The sequence below is a fragment of the Leptopilina heterotoma genome, unplaced genomic scaffold (genome assembly GCF_015476425.1).
Source record: "Leptopilina heterotoma isolate Lh14 unplaced genomic scaffold, ASM1547642v1 Lhet_52, whole genome shotgun sequence".
Lineage (NCBI taxonomy): Eukaryota > Metazoa > Arthropoda > Insecta > Hymenoptera > Figitidae > Leptopilina > Leptopilina heterotoma.
In genome coordinates this window covers 3,186,237-3,203,899 of record NW_025111114.1, presented here as the reverse complement: position 1 = coordinate 3,203,899, position 17,663 = coordinate 3,186,237, and the positions used below count along the sequence as shown (strand labels likewise).

Below are 17,663 nucleotides of genomic sequence, written 5' to 3'. Positions count from 1 at the left end.
AATTTTTTTTATGTATATTTAAAGATTTGTAAAATATTATGGAATTGCTGGAGACACATAGATTTAAATTCAATCACACTTTTTTCAAATTTTCGCTTAACTGTTTCAACTGCAACAATTTTTATTTTTAATTTTAAATAATAATTTTCAGATTTCGTATTTAAAATTTTTTTCTTTGTATTAATTTTTACAGATTAAAATCGAATTTTTCGTTATTCTTTTTTTTTTTTTTGCAGGTATTAAAATGTTTTTTAAAAAAAAATTTTCGGTGAAAATTGAGATTATTGAAAAAGTGCGATTGCCATTAAGATTTGGAGTTACACTGGTTGTGCTTTTTATTAGATTTGAATATTAATATTACCCTTGAACATACTGGCGAATAATTAACTCCTTCTACTGGCCCAAGTGTTCTCGAGCTACGAATCCTTTTTTTCGGTAACTTCCTCAATAAAAAATTGACAATTGCCGATTTCTTCAATACCTTTTTCACCATAAACAAACTCATTAATCGATCCAAACTTTCTTTTTCACATACAAGCAAAAAAATACACAACCCTTCTAGCAAAAAGAAACAAATGCGAAAAATATTTTCGAAACAAAAAAAAAAACCCCTTTTTCTAGAAGGGGAAACTTTCATTAAATTTCTTTCAAGTTCCTTGTCTAATAAAAAAGACAAAAAAAAAAAAAATTAGAAATTACATTTGCAATTTTTGCAGAAGATACGAAAAAATTTCTTATTTCTCTAAAATAAAAAAAAAAATTCTAGAAAAACAGGAAATTAAAAATTTTCAGAATATTCTGAGAAAAAATTGCAAAATGCAATTTTACAAATACAATATGATTGAAAAAAGTGCATATTTTCAGACGAAAAAAAAATGCCAGGAATTGGAGGAGGATTAAAAAATGAATATGCAATGATTTATGATTTGAAACAAAACTTGTTGCCAACAAAAGAACTTAATGATATACAAAACATAATCTCACTTCGGTAATAAAACTAGATTGATCAATTTTCCCCCGGGGGAAGAATATAATCGACTTCAAGAGCGTTTCACGCTCGAATATATATAAAACTTGTTTACAAAGGCGAAAATAATGTACAAAAAATGAGTCACGCAACGTAACGTAAATACATAAATATAACTTCACATGAAATAAAAAATATAATAATAATATTAATAATAATAATAATATTAATAATAATAATAATCATATAATAATAATAATAGTAATAATAATAATATTAAAAATAATAATATTGTTAATAATAATAATAATAATAATAATAATAATAATAATATAGTAATAATTATTATAAGCTCTGAAAAACGCGCAATTTGCGTGTAAGTAAAAAATAAAAAAAAAACCAATGATGAAAATTATAAATTAAGATAACACAGAGGCTACGCTTGACAGTGCCATTGATTTTTTTTTTGATGTGTTAAAATGAGGCGAGAATTTTTGACAGTTTCACTGGATTTTTGTTTTAGGGAATTACACCAGGACACCGGTACCGACCTCGGCCGTGAATGTGACGGAATGATGCTGACTAGTCGGCGCTTGAATGTTCACCGAACTGGGACGATTTAACGAGGACTGAACACCGCCTTTCCTGTAGACTTCGAGAATTAATTGATTTGTCGCCGCTTGAATTAAATTCAAAATTTCCTCCCGTGGTCTTGTCACGACGTTTGTTGTCTCGACAAAAACGACATGATCCCCGGGCCTTAAGCCCGATCGTTCCGCTGGACTTCCAGTGTCGACTCGCTCCACTTTTGGCGGTCGTCCCCAGGACAACGAGAAACCCCATGGAATCTGAAGGAGAAATTTGAAAATTATATTTCAAGTAAATCGAGAGTCAATTTTTATTTAGATTTTGCAGGGGTTGCCTGCCACAGGGAAATTCAGGGAAATTCAGGGAAAAATCAGGCAAAGTAGAATTGGTCAGGGAAAACTCAGGAATTTTTATTAGAATTACTGTAAAAAAATAAAATGTTCAGAATTTATAAGAAAATTCTGCATTGTTGTGTCTTTCTTGTTTGCCTCATAAACTATGAAATTATCACGAATTATAAAAAAATTACCTTGAATTTTACTCTATTTAATGAAGTATTTTTTTGAAAAATTTTAAATTCAATTCTTTAGAAATTAGTTTCAATTTTAAAAATTTTAACACAATAATTTGAAAGAATTCAACTATCTTAATAAATATTAAAATTTTTTCCAGAAATTCAATTATTTTCAAAAATTCTCTTAAAAATTCTTGTCAACATTTCAATTATCTTTATAAATAACAAAATTTTTCGCCGAAACTCAATTATATTTAGGAAATTTTTATAAAATTCATTGTAAAATTCAATTATTTTTATAAAAAGTAAAATTCATCGTAAGAATTCAATTATTTTCGAAATTAATAAAATTCTTCGCAGAAATTCAATTATTTTTAAAAAATAAAAAAAAAAAAAAAAAATTGTCAACATTTCAATTATCTTTATAAATAAAATGCAAAATTCTTCGACACAATTCAATTTTATTCAAAAATAATAGTATTCATCACAAAAATTCAATTACTTTCAAAAATTTTAATAAAATTCATGGCGAAATTTCAATTATTTTCAAAAATTTGTCTTAATTCAATGATTTTCAATATTCCAGTATTCTAATAAAATTTCCCAAAAGAATTTAATTATTAAAGAAAAATTTCGATAATATTCAAGACGAACATTCAATTATTTTCCAAAAAGAATAAAAATTTCACCGGAATTAAATTATTAAAAATAGAATTTGCATAAATTTCTTCGAAAAAATCAAATGTTTTAAAATTATCGCATTAAATTCTTCTCAGTAATTAAATTATTTTCATAAATTTAAAAATTCTTTTCAGGGATTTAATTCTTTTTATAAATAATAAAATCATTTAGAGGAAGACAATTATTTTCTTAAATAATGACAATATTATTATTGAAAGAATTTAATTATTTTCAAAATAAATCAAATTCTTCGCAGAAATTCAATTATTTTTAAAAAAATTTAAAAAAAATTGTCGTCAACATTTAAATTATCTTTCTAATAGCAAAATTCTTCGCCGAAATTCAATTATATTCAGGAATTTTTTAGAAAATTCATTGTAAAATTCAATTATTTTTATAAATAGTAAAATTCTTCGTAAGCATTCAATTATTTTCGAAATTAATAAAATTCTTCGCAGAAATTCAATCCTTTTCAAAAGTAATAAAATTCTTCGTAGAAATTCAATTATTTTCAAAAATTTTCCTCAATTCAATGATTTACAATATCTACTATTTTAATAAAATTTTCCAAAAGAATTCAATTATTTTAATAAAATTTTGATAAAATTCCACGTAAATATTTAATTATTTTCCTAAATTAAAAAAATTTCACAAGAATTCAATTTACAATTTTTTTTTATAAATTCCTTCGCAATAATTCCATTATTTTCATAAATCATAAAATTTTTAAATATGAGATTCAATTATTTTCATTTATAATAACATTCTTATTAAGAATTTAATTATTTTTATAAAATAATAAAACTCATCCCAAAATTTCCATTACTTTAAATAAAATTTTAATTGAATTCCTCGAAAATATAATTATTTTAGAAAAATTTTATTAAAATTCGTCAAAAGAATTTAATTTTTTAAAAATTTGTTAATAAAATTGTTTACGAGAATTAAATTAATTCTAATATTCAATTTGTATTGAATTCCTCGAAAGAATTTAATTATTTTCATAAATTACAAAATTCTTTACAGAAATTCAATTATTTTCAATACAATTTTAATATAATTTCTAGAAAAAATTCATTTATTTTTAAAAATTTTACTAAAATTCTTTGAAACAATTCAATTATTTTCGCAAATATTAATAAAATTCCTTGGAAGAAATCATTTATTTTTATAAATAATAAATTTATTCGCAGAAATTTAATTATTTTCAAATGCAATTTTGATATACTTTCTTGGAAAAATTGAATTATTTCCAGAATTTTTAATAAAATTCTTCAAAAGTATTTAATTATTTTCAAAAATTGTAATAAAATTTTTTATAATAATTCAATTACTTTTAATATAGTTTTAATTGTGAATTGAATTAGTTATATATTACTTCGAAAATATTAAAAAAAAACGTGTTTCTTGCTTCTGAATTTTAGCAAATTTTACTAATAAATAGTAATTTCTACTAATTTATTAGTACAACTTTGCTTTTGAATTAGTAAATTTTACTAATAAATTTGTGAAAATTACTATTCTTTAGTAAAATTTACAAATTCAAAAGCAAAAAATTCCTCGAAAAATGTAATTATTTTTAAAAATGTTATTAAAATTTGTTGAAAGAACTCAATTATTTAAATTTTGTATTTAAATATTATTCTTATTTTTTCGTATTTTAATAATTAAATATGTAGAATTTTCTAATAAAAATTGATTTAAAAATGAATTTCAGTTAAAATTTTAAATATTAATTGAATATTAAAAGCATTATAGCATGAATTTTTAGGAATAACTTAATTTTGAAAAAGTTTCAAATTAAAATCTTTGAAAATCTGAATCTTTCATATTTTTAACGAACAATTCTCAAAAAAAATTTTTTTTTTGAAAAAGTTTAATTGAATTTCTTTGGGAATTATTTGAAGTTTTTATTTTCTAATGTTTATTTAATTTAAGAATTTCCGAATAATCGAAATTTCTGTAAAATTGAATTGTAAACAAACTTATTTGAGACTTAAAGAACTTTTTCAAAAATGATTAAAAATAATTGATTTAGAGAAGAATTTTAGTTAAAAATTCTAGAAAACAATAATTGAATTGAAATGATAAAAAATAATTTTGTAGAAGTTACGTTAGCAATATTCTCAGAATATAAAATAATGATTTTATCACTCGATCATTTTTAATTGTTATAAAACGACTCGAAATCATCGATTTTTTCATTTTAATTAATTTTTTTGAAAAAGTTTAATTGAATTTCTTTTTAAATTATTTGAACATTTTCTTTTGAGTATCTAATAATTTTTAGAGTGAATCAGAATATTTTTTAGGGACAGGGAAAATGACAAAATTAATTAGGAAAAAGTCTGGAAGTCAGGGAGAAAGAAAATAAAATTTTTGTGGTAACCCTACTATTTTGGAATTGATTTTGAAACAGATTTTATTCGAGGTTTTTTTTTTCTTTTCTAAATTTTGTATTTATTTTTAGCTTACCGGATTTCCGGTAGCGGGCCTGGTCAATCTCCTGGTGATGGTGCAAGGCGTTCTTCCACCTCTGGCGGTGAAACCAGGATGAAGTGGAAGTCCCGTGAGTGGATCGATGGGCTCGAGTTCCAAATGACGGAGGTATGTGAGATCCTCACCACTGGAATTATTGTTATCTGACTCTCCATTTTTTGACAATGGAGGTGAAGCACCGCACTCCTGCGTTATTCCCGCATAAGGCGTGCTCGTATTTCTGCCTGAACCTGCTTCCAAGGGATGCCATGTAGCTTCCTAAAAATCGAAAAATATTTCGTTAATTTCAATTTTTTCTCCTTTTTTTTTAATTTGAAATAATTTCAAAAAAAAAAAAAATATTAAAGTGCGAACTTTCTCGATGTGATGATAATGGCAAAAAGAGTGATTTGCAATAAGGCGAACAAAAAATCTCAAGAAAATGAAAGCAAATGAATTGTGGATGAAAAAAAAATCGAAATATTCGAAAAGACTTTCTCTTGAAGATTATTTATAAACACTTTCACACTTTAATCGAGAATAGAATCTGTTCTATATAAAATATTTGGTTCTATCGATTCTTGATATAAATATAAAAGAGAGAAAATATTAAAGATGCACTGATGGAGTTTAAAGTGCAAGAATGGAAAAAATGAATGAAAAATGAATTATTTTTCTTATCGACATGCAAAAAAAAGAAGCTAAGAAAACAAAAATGGAAAAAAATATTTTACTTTTTGAAACAGTGTTCTCCTTGGGAAGGAAACTTTTATCACAGAGTCTCATTAGCTAGAGAGGTTTTTTTTCTCTTCAGTCAGAGCGCACTTCAGCAGAAGGTGAAAATCTTCAGCATCAGTCCGGCAACGAAAAAAGCAGCGCAGTAGATAGCGACCACAATCATTTCGGAGGAAGATACAGAAAAAAAATCCTCTCTCTTTTTTTTTTGTCTCTCACACGAGAAGAATGGGAATAATTATTCACTTCGGACTCTCACTTTCACTTCTCTACTTCACTCTTGAATTTCCTCCTTCTTTTATTACTTTTTTTTCTCTCTTTTATTTCCAACTTGTTCCTGATAATGATAAATAGAAGGTGGTTTTGAATTTTTTTTTCAAAATTTTCATTTTTTTCTGCATACTGCTATTATTTTGAATTTTATTTTATGGAATTTTGTAATTTGGGAAAATTTTATTAGTTAGAAAATTGAGACTGGAAAAATCTTATTAGTTGGAAAATTGAAACTGGGAAAATTTTACTAATTGGAAAGTTTAGACTGGGAAAATTTTATTAGTTGGAAAATTGAAACTGGGAAAATTTGTATTAGTTGGAAAATTTAAACTGGGGAAATTTTATTAATTGGAAAGTTTAAAGTACGGAATTTTATTGTTCGGGAAATTTAAACTATGGAATATTCCAAAAAACGGTGTTCACGATTCAAAAGTCAGAATTAAGTAGCGAAAGTTTAATCGAATGGAGACACCAAACCTGACTGAATATCAATCCACTTAACTTTGACCTTAAGCATGAAGACTTATGAATCCCTTTTGAAACTTACTAATTGCCAACTAAACAAACACATATTGATTGCTTTTACATAAAATAGAAGACTTTTAACTTTAATTTCATTTTTTATTTACGGAAGTGTCTTTTAATTATCGCTCTTAATTAATTTTAATTAATTATTAAATTCGTTTGAAAAAATTAAAAACTCCAAAAATCAATTCTTCGATTTCATTTTTTCAAATAAAAGAAAAAAAAATTATTTTTAATATTGAAAATATTAATTTTTTATTGGATAATTTTAATTTAATTAGATATTAATTTTAATTTAATGAAACATTAATTTTTATTTGTTTAGAAATTAATTTTTATTCGTTTAGAAATTAATTTTTATTCGTTTACAAATTAGATTTGTTTAGAAAAAAAAAATGTTTCTTTTTTTTCTTGAGTGCAGAAGAAAATGAAAATTTAAAGGAGAAATTCAAGAGAGAAAAAAAGAGAGGATAAATTTTACCTGTGAAGTACAACTAGTGCACCTTTGAGAATAACTAGAATGGCTTTTCAGTTTGGCAATGTTGTTTTTTCGCCTGGTATATGCAAATCACTGCAGAGGAAACACACTCGGTGTACCTTTGGAATTTTAACGCCACTATACGACTATACACAAAGAGGAAGTGCACACTTGTAATAATGCGATGCACGTGAATAACTAATATTCTTACCTTGTCCTGGGACAGGGGCAGGGGTAGAGTCATGCAGCCCAGCAGTTCACTGCGTCTGTAAAATACAAAGAAATAAATTTCCCTATATGTACATTATCAATATCTCTCCCCCTCGTTCATCTCCCATACACGTATATGTAATTTTTTTTTTCCCCCTTTTTTTTTTGTTTTGACAATGTGTGAAAATTTCGTGACGCGCACGCGGTATAAAACACACGTAAATCGTGCACGTGGTTACTGGACGTGCGCAAGTCTCAGAAGAATCGATTCCCCTCCTACCGCAAGCTTCCCGGAATGCCCAGAAAATTATTTCTATTCTACGATAGTCCTCGAGCTTATTTACTTGTCTTTATCAAAATAATTGAGAAATAGACACTAAAATCTCTTTCGAAAAAAAATTACTTTAATTCTTACAAAACAAAAAAAGAAATAAAAAAATTTTTCCAAACGAAAAATTTCTATCTGTTTTAGAAAAATTTTAAACTTTAAATTAAATCCTCAGATATTTTTCGAAAGAGTATTTGGAAACAAAAATATTTGGTGAGAATTGATAAAAAAGGATTCGATTCGGTAAAAAAAAAAATGAAGAGGATATTTTTAGAAATAATCTGAAAGGCTAAATTTATTTTGAGAAATCGAGTGCCAAGTGCAAGGTCTTGAGAGAGAGTGGTTAAATGAAATACCATTTAATAGTTTCTATCCTTGGAAGAAACGATCGATTTAAATAATGTGTGTTCTAACTTTTGTTTTGACCAAAGTAAACTTTAGACATTATAACTGTAATTACTCTCTTAATATATTCACGTAGATATGAAAGTTAAATTATTGCGGAAACTATAGAAATTCTAACACAAAGAATTAACTGATAAGGCAAATTCAAGTTTAAAAAAAAAACTCTTTTCAACTCAATTAAACATTTTAAAAAGTAATTACTTAAATTAAAGGTGGAAACAATTGTCAGAAAAAGTGACAAACAATGAGACGAATTATTATTGTCGAGAATAGAAAAATAATTTTTCCAAAATCGAATCCTTTTTTTCTTTTCTTTCCTTCTTTCTTTCTTTTTTTTCCAATTTTCAATTTTTCCAATTTTTTAATGCAAAAAATCGTAATTAAAAAAAAAATTTTGTATCGAATTTAGTTTTTGATTTTCTTCGAGCAAAAAACGAAAAATTCTTTCTTTTTCGAATTTTCAGTCTGAATTATTTTTTTATAAATATAAGCAAAAAAATGGAAATAATTAGAAAAAAGGAAAAATTCTAATTTTGCTCTAAGGAAAAAAAAATGTTCTGTTTCGAATTTACTTATTTGTAAAAGTTCTGAACTAAAGGGAAAAAATTACACACCTTGCTCGTCGATCCCTGTGCCAAACAGCAATATCCAAAGAGGTAGATTTGCTCGAACAATTATTATTGCTAATTGGACAGGGCAAAAGTAGAGTTTCGTGAAAAAATGGATTTGGCGTCGCCCTGTGAACTGCAGTTCTTTTATGCACTAAACCCACTCCACTAGAATTTTTGAGGGTCACCTTCACGTAAGCGTAGATGGGACCCTCGTAAGTCCTCCTCAGATCCTTACACCGTATCACTAAAAACAAAATATTTTCTCCTTTAATTAAATTCTCCTGAAATTTCTTTTTTTAATTCACAAATTTCACATATTTTACATTTATTTGCAAAAACAAAAAAAATTTAATTATTATAGAAAATTATTTCATTCGTTAACGAAAATTTTCAGCGTTAAAAAAAATTCAATCGTTAAAAAAATGCAACTGTTAAAAAAATCCAATTGATAAAAAAATTAAATCGTTCAAAAAATTCAATTGTACAAAAAATCCGATAGTTAACAAAAACGAGTCTTAAAAAAAAATATTTAAAATATTAAATCGTTACAAAAATCCAACTGTTAAAAAAATCCAAATGATAAAAAAATTCAATCGTTAAAATAATTCAAGCGTTGAACAAATTAAATCGATTAAAATTAAATCCAATTGATAAAAAAATTAAATCGTTAAAAAAAATTCAATTGTTACGAAAATCCAATAGTTAAAAAAAGTAAATTGTTAAAAAAATCCAATCGTTAAAATATTCAATTGTTAAAAAAATCCAATTGTTAAAAAAATTAAATCGTTAAAAAATCCAATCGTTAAAATATTCAATTGTTAAAAAAATCCAGTCGTTAAAAAAATTAAATCGTTAAAAAATCCATCTGTTAAAAAAATCCAATTGATAAAAAAATTAAATCGTTCAAAAAATTCAATTGTTAAAAAATTCAATAGTTAAAAAAAATCCAATAGTAAAAAAATTAAATCGTTAAAAAAATCCAGTCGTTAAAATATTCAATTGTTTAAAAAAATCGAGTCTTAAAAATATTAAATCGTTAAAAAATCCAATTGTTAAAAAAATTAAATCGTTAAAAAATCCAATCGTTAAAATATTCAATTGTTAAAAAAATCCAGTCGTTAATAAAATTCCAGAGTTAACAAAAATTCAATCGTTAAAAAAATTCTTAGCTTTAAAAAAATTAAATCGTTAAAAAATCGAATTGATAAAAAAATTAAATCGTTCAAAAAATGCAATTGTTAAAAATCTAATAGTTAAAAAAATCTAGTCGTTAAAATATTCAATTTTTAAAAAAATCGAGTCTTAAAAAAATTAAATCGTTAAAATATTCAATTGTTAAAAAAATCCAGACATTAAAAAAATTTAATCCTTAAAAAAATTCAATTCTGAAAAAAATTAAACAGTTAAAAAAATTAAATCGTTAAATATTCAATCGTGATAAAAATTAAATCAAAAATAGAATTCAATTAGTAAAAAAAATTGAAACACAAAAAGAAATTCAATCACCAAAAGAAATTTAAATTTCGTACATTCCTTTAGAATTTCTCAACGGAAACTAAAGGCAGAAATTATATACAATGAAAATATGAGGGGCTGTTATAAGTATAGTAGAAACCTAATAGCATTGCAGAATTATTCGCATTTAAAATATTAGTATTGTTTTCAAACAAACTTTGCGAGTTTAAAGTTAGTTCTTTAAAACTTTTTCCCTTTTTTTTTTTATTGTAAAAATAGAAAAGTAATTGAGAGGATTTATAAGAGAATCTCTATAAATATTTAATGTTTCTATTATAGTTTCGATTGCGAAAGATTTTATGAGTGAATTATATTGATTAAAAAATTTTGTTGTTCAATTTTTTGTCTCATTTTTGTTTTTTTGCTGTTTGTTTTGTATTTTATTTTTATTTATTTATTTTATTATTCTATTTTTATCTATAGAATGTTATTTTCATGTTTCTATATTTTCCTCTATTTTTAATATTTACTTTCCTTTTTTATTTGCAAATTTTTTTTTCTTCGTGGTTCAAATTTACTTTCTCTTGAATTTTTTTTCCTTCTTTTTTAATTTTAACCTTCTATTCTGACTTTATCTTTTTGTTTTAAATTTATTTTTATATTTTTTTTCTTTTATTTTTCTATTTTAGTATTTTGCATTTTTTCTGACAGATTTACATTGCCTTGTGTTTTCTTTATTTTCTATTCATTTTTGTAAAAGTGTTTTTCTTTTTGTAAATTTTCTTTTAGAAAAGTGTTTTTTCGTAAGTGTTTCTTTTTTTTGTAAAGGTGTTTTTTTTTGTAAGTGATTTTTTTGTAAAAATGTTTTTTTCGTAAGTGATTCTTTTTATAAAAGTATTTTTTAGTGAAAGTTTATTTTTGTAAAAATATTTTTTTGTAAAAGAGTTTTTTGAAAAAGTGTTTTTTTGTAAAATTGTTTTTTTTTTTTTTGAATAAGTGCTTTTTCGTAAAAGTTTTTTTTTGCAAAATTGCCATTTTATTGTAATTCTCATTAAAAAAAACTCTTTTAATTTAAATTCGATAACGTTTCATCCGAACTATTAAAGAAAAATGTTTGAAACCGGAACTTTATTACTTTGGGGAATTTATTACGTAATAAAAATTGAGAATGTACTTAAAATTGTAGTAAAATTTTAAACGATAGCAGAATAATTTTAAATAAACCCTATAATGCATAAGATTGGCGATAATAAAATGAAACATTAAGTTTTATTTTAGAAGAAAAAATTAATTTTGCCAAAACTTTTAATTTTCGTGTCGAAATGATATTTAGTTTTTAGAGAAGAAAAAATTCAAATTCATAAATTATAATTTTTTTCCTCTTTAAATTTTTTTTAGTTTTTTGATAAATATTTTTTCTAAATTAGTAATTAACACCATATGAAAGAAAACACCATAAAAAATACACTAAAAACACCATAAAAAAATATAAAAGATAAGTGACAAAAAAAGTAAATTTACTCAAAGATAAAATTCGTTTAAAATGAAATACAATTTTTTAATTATCCAGACAATGAAATGGAGATAAAATTTATTGTTTCCTTCGAGTAGTATAACTTTCCGGTCTGACTAAAATTCTACACGCACCACTTGAGCCGAATCTGGCTGACCAATGCGGCATTTACTTTCTTGTAAACTAAACGACCTCTCACTTCACTTTTTTAAAGAGATAATAATATTTTTAGTCCTTTTGGTAATTTTAATTTTTTTTTTGAAAAGAAAAAACACTTGTAAAGAAATTTTATCAATTGAAAATTTCCATATGAGAATTTTGATAAAATTCGAGAATAAAAAATTATTGAATGGGGGAAATAATTTTTCTTATCGCATATAAGAAAGTTCAAGGCTGCGAGAGAATTGATTAAAAAGTTTCTTTTTTTTTTGAGGGGGCGACAGGAGGTAAAGTAATCAATTGAGAGTTGTTTATATTAGTGAGTGTTGCATAAAAGCCTCAATCAATTTTAATAGGCTTACTAACCGAAATCGAAATGCCAAAAGGGTCTGTGGGTTACTGGCACACTGCTTCACGGGATGACAAATAAAACCCCTTGAAGAAGGGAATTGGCGCATGTCTCGTGCCAGATTCAGGGATGTAGGGAGTGATAGACAACCCCTCAGATTTCATTGCTTAATACACGATAACTTGTGGTGGAAAATTATTATCAAAATATAGTTAATAATTTCCTCTGTGCATTATTCTATCTTTCTCTCTAGATTCCAATCAATTTTTCATTCGAGAAATTCCGATTATTACGAATTAATTAATTTATATAATTTCAGGGTTGCCACAGTTCAGGGAAGTCAGGGAAAAGTCAGGAAAGTAGAATTGGTCAGGGAAATCAGGGAAAAGTCAGGAATCTTTTATATAAGTAATGAAAAAAATTTAATTTTCAGAATTCATAGGAAAATTCTGAATTTTGGTGAATTTTTTGTTTGACTCATAAATTAGGAAATTACCACGAATTCTAATATGAAACCTTCAATTTTTTCTATTTCTGACAATAATTTCTTTTTAAAAAACTGAAGAACAATCAAAAATTTGAAATTTTATAAAACTTCAATTTTGAATGAATTTAATTAGAATTTTTAAAGAACTTAGATTTTTGAAAAATTGAAATAATTTAAATTCTTCTGAAATAAGTTACATTTTTTTAACAAATATTTAATTAATTATTAAAAATAATGCATTTATAGAAAAATTTTAGTTAAAAACACAAAAAAAAATTAAATTTTGGAAAAGTTACAAATATTTGCAGAAATTCAATTATTTTCAAAAGTAATAAAATTCTTCGCCGAAATTCAATTATATTCAGAAATTTTTTTTTTTTATAAAATTCATTGTAAAATTCAATTATTTTTATAAATATTAAAATTCATCGTCAGAATTCAATTATTATCGAAAATAATAAAATTCTTCACAGAAATTCAATTATTTTCAAAAGTAATAAAATTCTTCGCAGAAATTCAATTATTATGTTCAAAAATTTTTAAAAATTCTCGTCAAAATTTCAATTATTTTTATGAATAATAAAATTCTTCTCCGAAATACAATTATTTTCAAAAAATTTCCTCAATTCAATGATTTTTATTATCTACTACTTCAATAAAATTTTCCAAAAGAATTAAATTATTTAAAAAAATTTTTTGATAAAATTCTACGCAAATATTTAATTATTTTCATAAATCATAAAATTTTTAAAGATGAGATTCAATTATTTTCATTAAGAATAACATTCTTTTTAGGAATTCAATTATTTTGATAAATAATAAAACTCATCGCGAAATTCACATTATTTTAAATACAATTTTAATCAAATTTCTCGAAAGATATAATTATTTTTAAAAATTTTATTAAAATTCGTCAAAAAAATTCAGTTGTTTAAAAATTTGTTGATAAATTTGTTGACGAGAATTAAATTAATTCCAATATTCAATTTGTATTGAATTCCTCGAAAGAATTTAATTATTTTCATAAATTAAAAAATTCTTTACAAGAATTCAATTGTTTTCAAAACAATTTTAATATAATTTCTATAAAAAAATTCATTTATTTTTAAAAATTTCACTAAAATTCTTTGAAACAATTCAATTATTTTCGCAAATATTAATAAAATTCCTTGGAAGAAATCAATTATTTTTATAAATAATAAATTTCTTCGCAGAAATTTCATTATTTTCAAATGCAATTTTAATATAGTTTCTTGGAAGAATTGAATTATTTATAGAATTTTTAATAAAATTCTTCAAAAGTAGGATTTAATTATTTTCAAAAATTTTAATAAATTTTTTTATAATAATTCAATTATTTTTAATATAGTTTTAATTGTGAATTGAATTACTAATCTATTACTTTAAAAATGTTTTTAAAAAAATGTGTTTCTTGCCTTTGAATTAGTAAATTTTTACTAATAAATTTGTAAAAATTACAATTTATTATAGTAAAATGTACAAATTCAAAAGCAAAACATTCCTCGAAAAATGTAATTATTCTTAGAAATTTTATTGAAATTCGTCGAAAGAATTAAATTATTTAAAAATTTGTTGCTAAAATTTTTTATGAGAATTCAAATTTAAGAAACATTTAATTATTCAATAAATTATTTATTTTTGTATTTAAATAATTAAATTCTCGTAGAATTTTCTAATTAAAAATTATAATTGATTTGAAAATTATTTTCTGCAAATATTAATAAAATTCCTTGGAAAAATTAAATTATTTTTATAAATAAAAAATTTCTTCGCAAAAATTTCATTATTTTTAAATGCATTTTTAATTTTTTTTTTTTTTGAAGAATTGAATTATTTCTAGAATTTTAATTAAAATTCTTTAAAAGTATTTAATTATTTTCAGAAATTTTAATAAAATTTTTTATAATAATTCTATTATTTTTAATATATAGTTCTAAAAAAACTGCAAAAAGATTCCTCAAAAAATATAATTATTCCTAAAAATGTTATTAAAATTCGTCGAAAGAATTCAATTATTTAAATTTATATTTTTGTATTTTAATAATTGAATTGATTGGAATTTTCTAAGAAAAATTCATTTAAAAATGAATTTCAGTTAAAATTTCAGATAATTTAATTTTGAAAAAGTTTTAAATTAAAATCTTTGAAAAACTGAATTTTTCATACTTTTAACTAAAAATTCTGAAGAATTATTTTTTTTGAAAAAGTTTAATTGAATTTCTATTTAAATTATTTGAAGTTTTTATTTTCTAATATTTATTTAATTTAAGAATTTTTGAATAATCGGAATTTCACGTAAAATTGAATTGTAAACAAACGTATTTGAAACTTAAAGAACTTTTTCGAAAATTATTAAAAATAATTGCTTTAGAGAAGAATTTTTGTTAAAAATTCTAGAAAATAATAATTAAATTGAAATGATGGAAATAATTTTGAAGAAGTAATTTCAATAAAATAATGATTTTATCACTCGATTATTTTTAAATTGTTATAAAAAACATAAAAAAATCGATGATTCCGAGTCGAAGACTCGGAGTTATCGATTTTTTCTTGTTTTATAATAATATTCTTGAGTTGTTGAATTTCATAAGGGATTCAAAAAGGAAAAAGTTAAAATTTTGTCTTGAAATCATGGAAAAAGAAAATTAAATTTTTGTGGCAACCATGTAATTAATTAAATTATTGACTAGATTATAATTTTCATTATAGTGAAATCATTTTTATTAAAGTGAAATAAATTTTCATTAGAGTGAAATAATTTTCATTAGAGTGAAATAATTTTCATTACAGTGAAATATTTTTCATTAGAGTGAAATAATTTCATTATAATTATTAAATTTGTTTCGTTATCGATTAATTTAATTACCTTTAAGATGAATTTGCTCATCATGGACGGAGTGTTCGATTTGTATCGATCCTTTTGAATTTGACTTTGGCGGATCGATTTCAGGACTATATTTTAAACATCTCCTGACAGTCGCCACCAACGGCGCTTCAGGAGTATTTTCGACGGAATTCAAAAATGACTTTGTACTATGTAAATCATCAATTAATAACGATTTGGGACTCTCGAGCTCCCAAAAACTGGCCTTTCTCCTCGAATCCTCTAATATTTGACTTTGAATATCAACACAAAATGTTGTCGTCGATCCAGCAAATTTATTATCATCATCTAAAGTTGAATCGAGATCCGTCTCAAGTGGACATCTCTTTACATTACGATTCACAGCCTCCATCAATGGATCCTGAATAATAATTTCACTTATTTCATTCACATGATTTTCATCATTCACATTCGTTGGACTTTGACTTAGTTTCTTTGCTCGTTTACTCGCGGAATTTTTCTCAATCTCTGTCTCCTTTTGCTGTCGTTTCCGACGAATTCCCCGCTGTCTACGTAACGTAAATTCACCCTCAAAATCTTTAGACGGCGATTGAAGTGCCCACGAGAGGGGCGATGGATTTTCCAGCAGTTGACTAGCTGACGAAACTGAACTGTCACTATGCGAAGCAATCTCATCACGTTCAACAATCATTTCATAAATATGCTCCGGCGAATTTTCACCTCTCGTCGTCGTCAATTTTGCCTCGAGAATTTTTCGCCTCTCCTCAGTGTCCTTGAGGAGAATTTCCGCCACTGTTTTGCCTCCACAACTCCTTTTGCGTTCCCTTGAAAAAAAGAAGAGGAAATTAAATTACTTTGAATTAAAAAGGTGAATTAAAAAGGTAAAGGCGAAGTTTTTTTTTCAATAGAAAGAATCGAAAAATCCGTTATCTGTAAATAATTAAAATTCTTTTCTTAACTGAGAGATGGTATTAAAAAAAAAAGTAATAGAAGCCGAATTTTTCTCACGAGGGAACGATTTGCAATAGTTGTGCGGTATTATCGGATTTTGCTCCCTTGCAGAATGAAGAAACTAGAATGTTTGAATGTACATTGTATTCTATTCTTTAGAGAACCCGGCGCTCTAAAGAAGACGGGTGTTCCGTATATCCATCTTTTTTCAACCTGCTCCAATTTAAAGTTTTAGCTCTTTTATTTTCTCGATTCGTCCCCATGGCATCACCCTTCGCTCCTTCGCATAAAATCTAGAGAGAGACCCTACCATCGCCTGCTAGACAATCTCCCTATATACACCACCCCTCCCCTCTATATCTCTCTTTCAAAAAAAAAAATTTCAATCCTCGAGTTAGAAAGACATACCACGTGCTTATGCAAGTGTCTATATCTCACAATTTTTACCCTCCGTCGTCGGGATTCCAAGGTCACTATTATGTGAATTCCTTCTGTCGTAACAATTTTATTTTCAAAAAATCCTACACGGGAGAAAAAAAAGACGATAATTGGAATTTAATGCGAATATTTTTTATCTGCTGTTTTTGAATCAGTTTTTTAAAGGATATTTGTTTTTTTTGTCCCAATTTGACATCCTTAGAAAAACTGGGTGAATTATTATTTTTATTCGGTTATTATTAAAGTAGAAAAAAACCTCGCTCTAAATTAAAAAAAAATTAAATTACAATTTAAAAGTATCAAAAATTCAAAGATTTTAATCTCAAACCTTTTGAAATTTAATTATTTGTAAAATTTTCTACTGTATCTCTTTCGATATTCAATTAATTTCTAGAACTTTTAATAATATTCGCTTCTAAATAAAGTATTAATTATTTTTTTAGTAATTTTTGGGAAAATCTTCTAGAATTCAGTTATTTAAATACAGAAATTAAATTTTTTAAAAATAAAAATGCCACTGCAACTATTCTTTACTTTTAAAAAAATTTTACAAAAAAAATTCCTAAAACTAATTTTTTAAATACCTATAATTTAAAATAATTTTTAAGTTCACTAATATTTAATTAATCAAACATTTTACTTAAAACTACAA

General features: G+C 24.2%; 2 protein-coding genes across 6 annotated transcripts in view; one reads left to right on the top strand and one right to left on the bottom strand.

Annotated features, from left to right (window-relative positions):
- Window positions 1-17,663, bottom strand: part of LOC122508012 — a 65,846-nt gene that overhangs the window by 15,719 nt on the left and 32,464 nt on the right. For 3 of the 4 annotated variants that reach the window (XM_043621076.1, XM_043621077.1, XM_043621078.1), the window contains exons 4-9: window positions 15,644-16,446; window positions 8,797-9,037; window positions 7,451-7,505; window positions 5,226-5,507; window positions 1,519-1,815; window positions 362-481 (exon numbers count right to left, since the gene is read on the bottom strand). In XM_043621076.1, coding sequence (XP_043477011.1) covers window positions 362-481; window positions 1,519-1,815; window positions 5,226-5,507; window positions 7,451-7,505; window positions 8,797-9,037; window positions 15,644-16,446 — 1,798 coding nt within the window. The remainder of the gene's footprint in view (window positions 1-361; window positions 482-1,518; window positions 1,816-5,225; window positions 5,508-7,450; window positions 7,506-8,796; window positions 9,038-15,643; window positions 16,447-17,663) is intronic. The other variant, XM_043621079.1, reaches the window with a different exon arrangement.
- The window catches only part of LOC122508019 (paired mesoderm homeobox protein 2-like), a 150,520-nt gene continuing 134,566 nt past the window's right edge, over window positions 1,710-17,663 (top strand). The window contains exons 1-2 of one of the 2 annotated variants that reach the window (XR_006302185.1): window positions 1,710-1,846; window positions 5,221-5,357. The gene's annotated coding sequence lies outside the window, so the exon portion shown is untranslated. Of the gene's footprint in view, window positions 1,847-5,220; window positions 5,358-17,663 lie in introns of those variants that run through there. The other variant, XM_043621087.1, reaches the window with a different exon arrangement.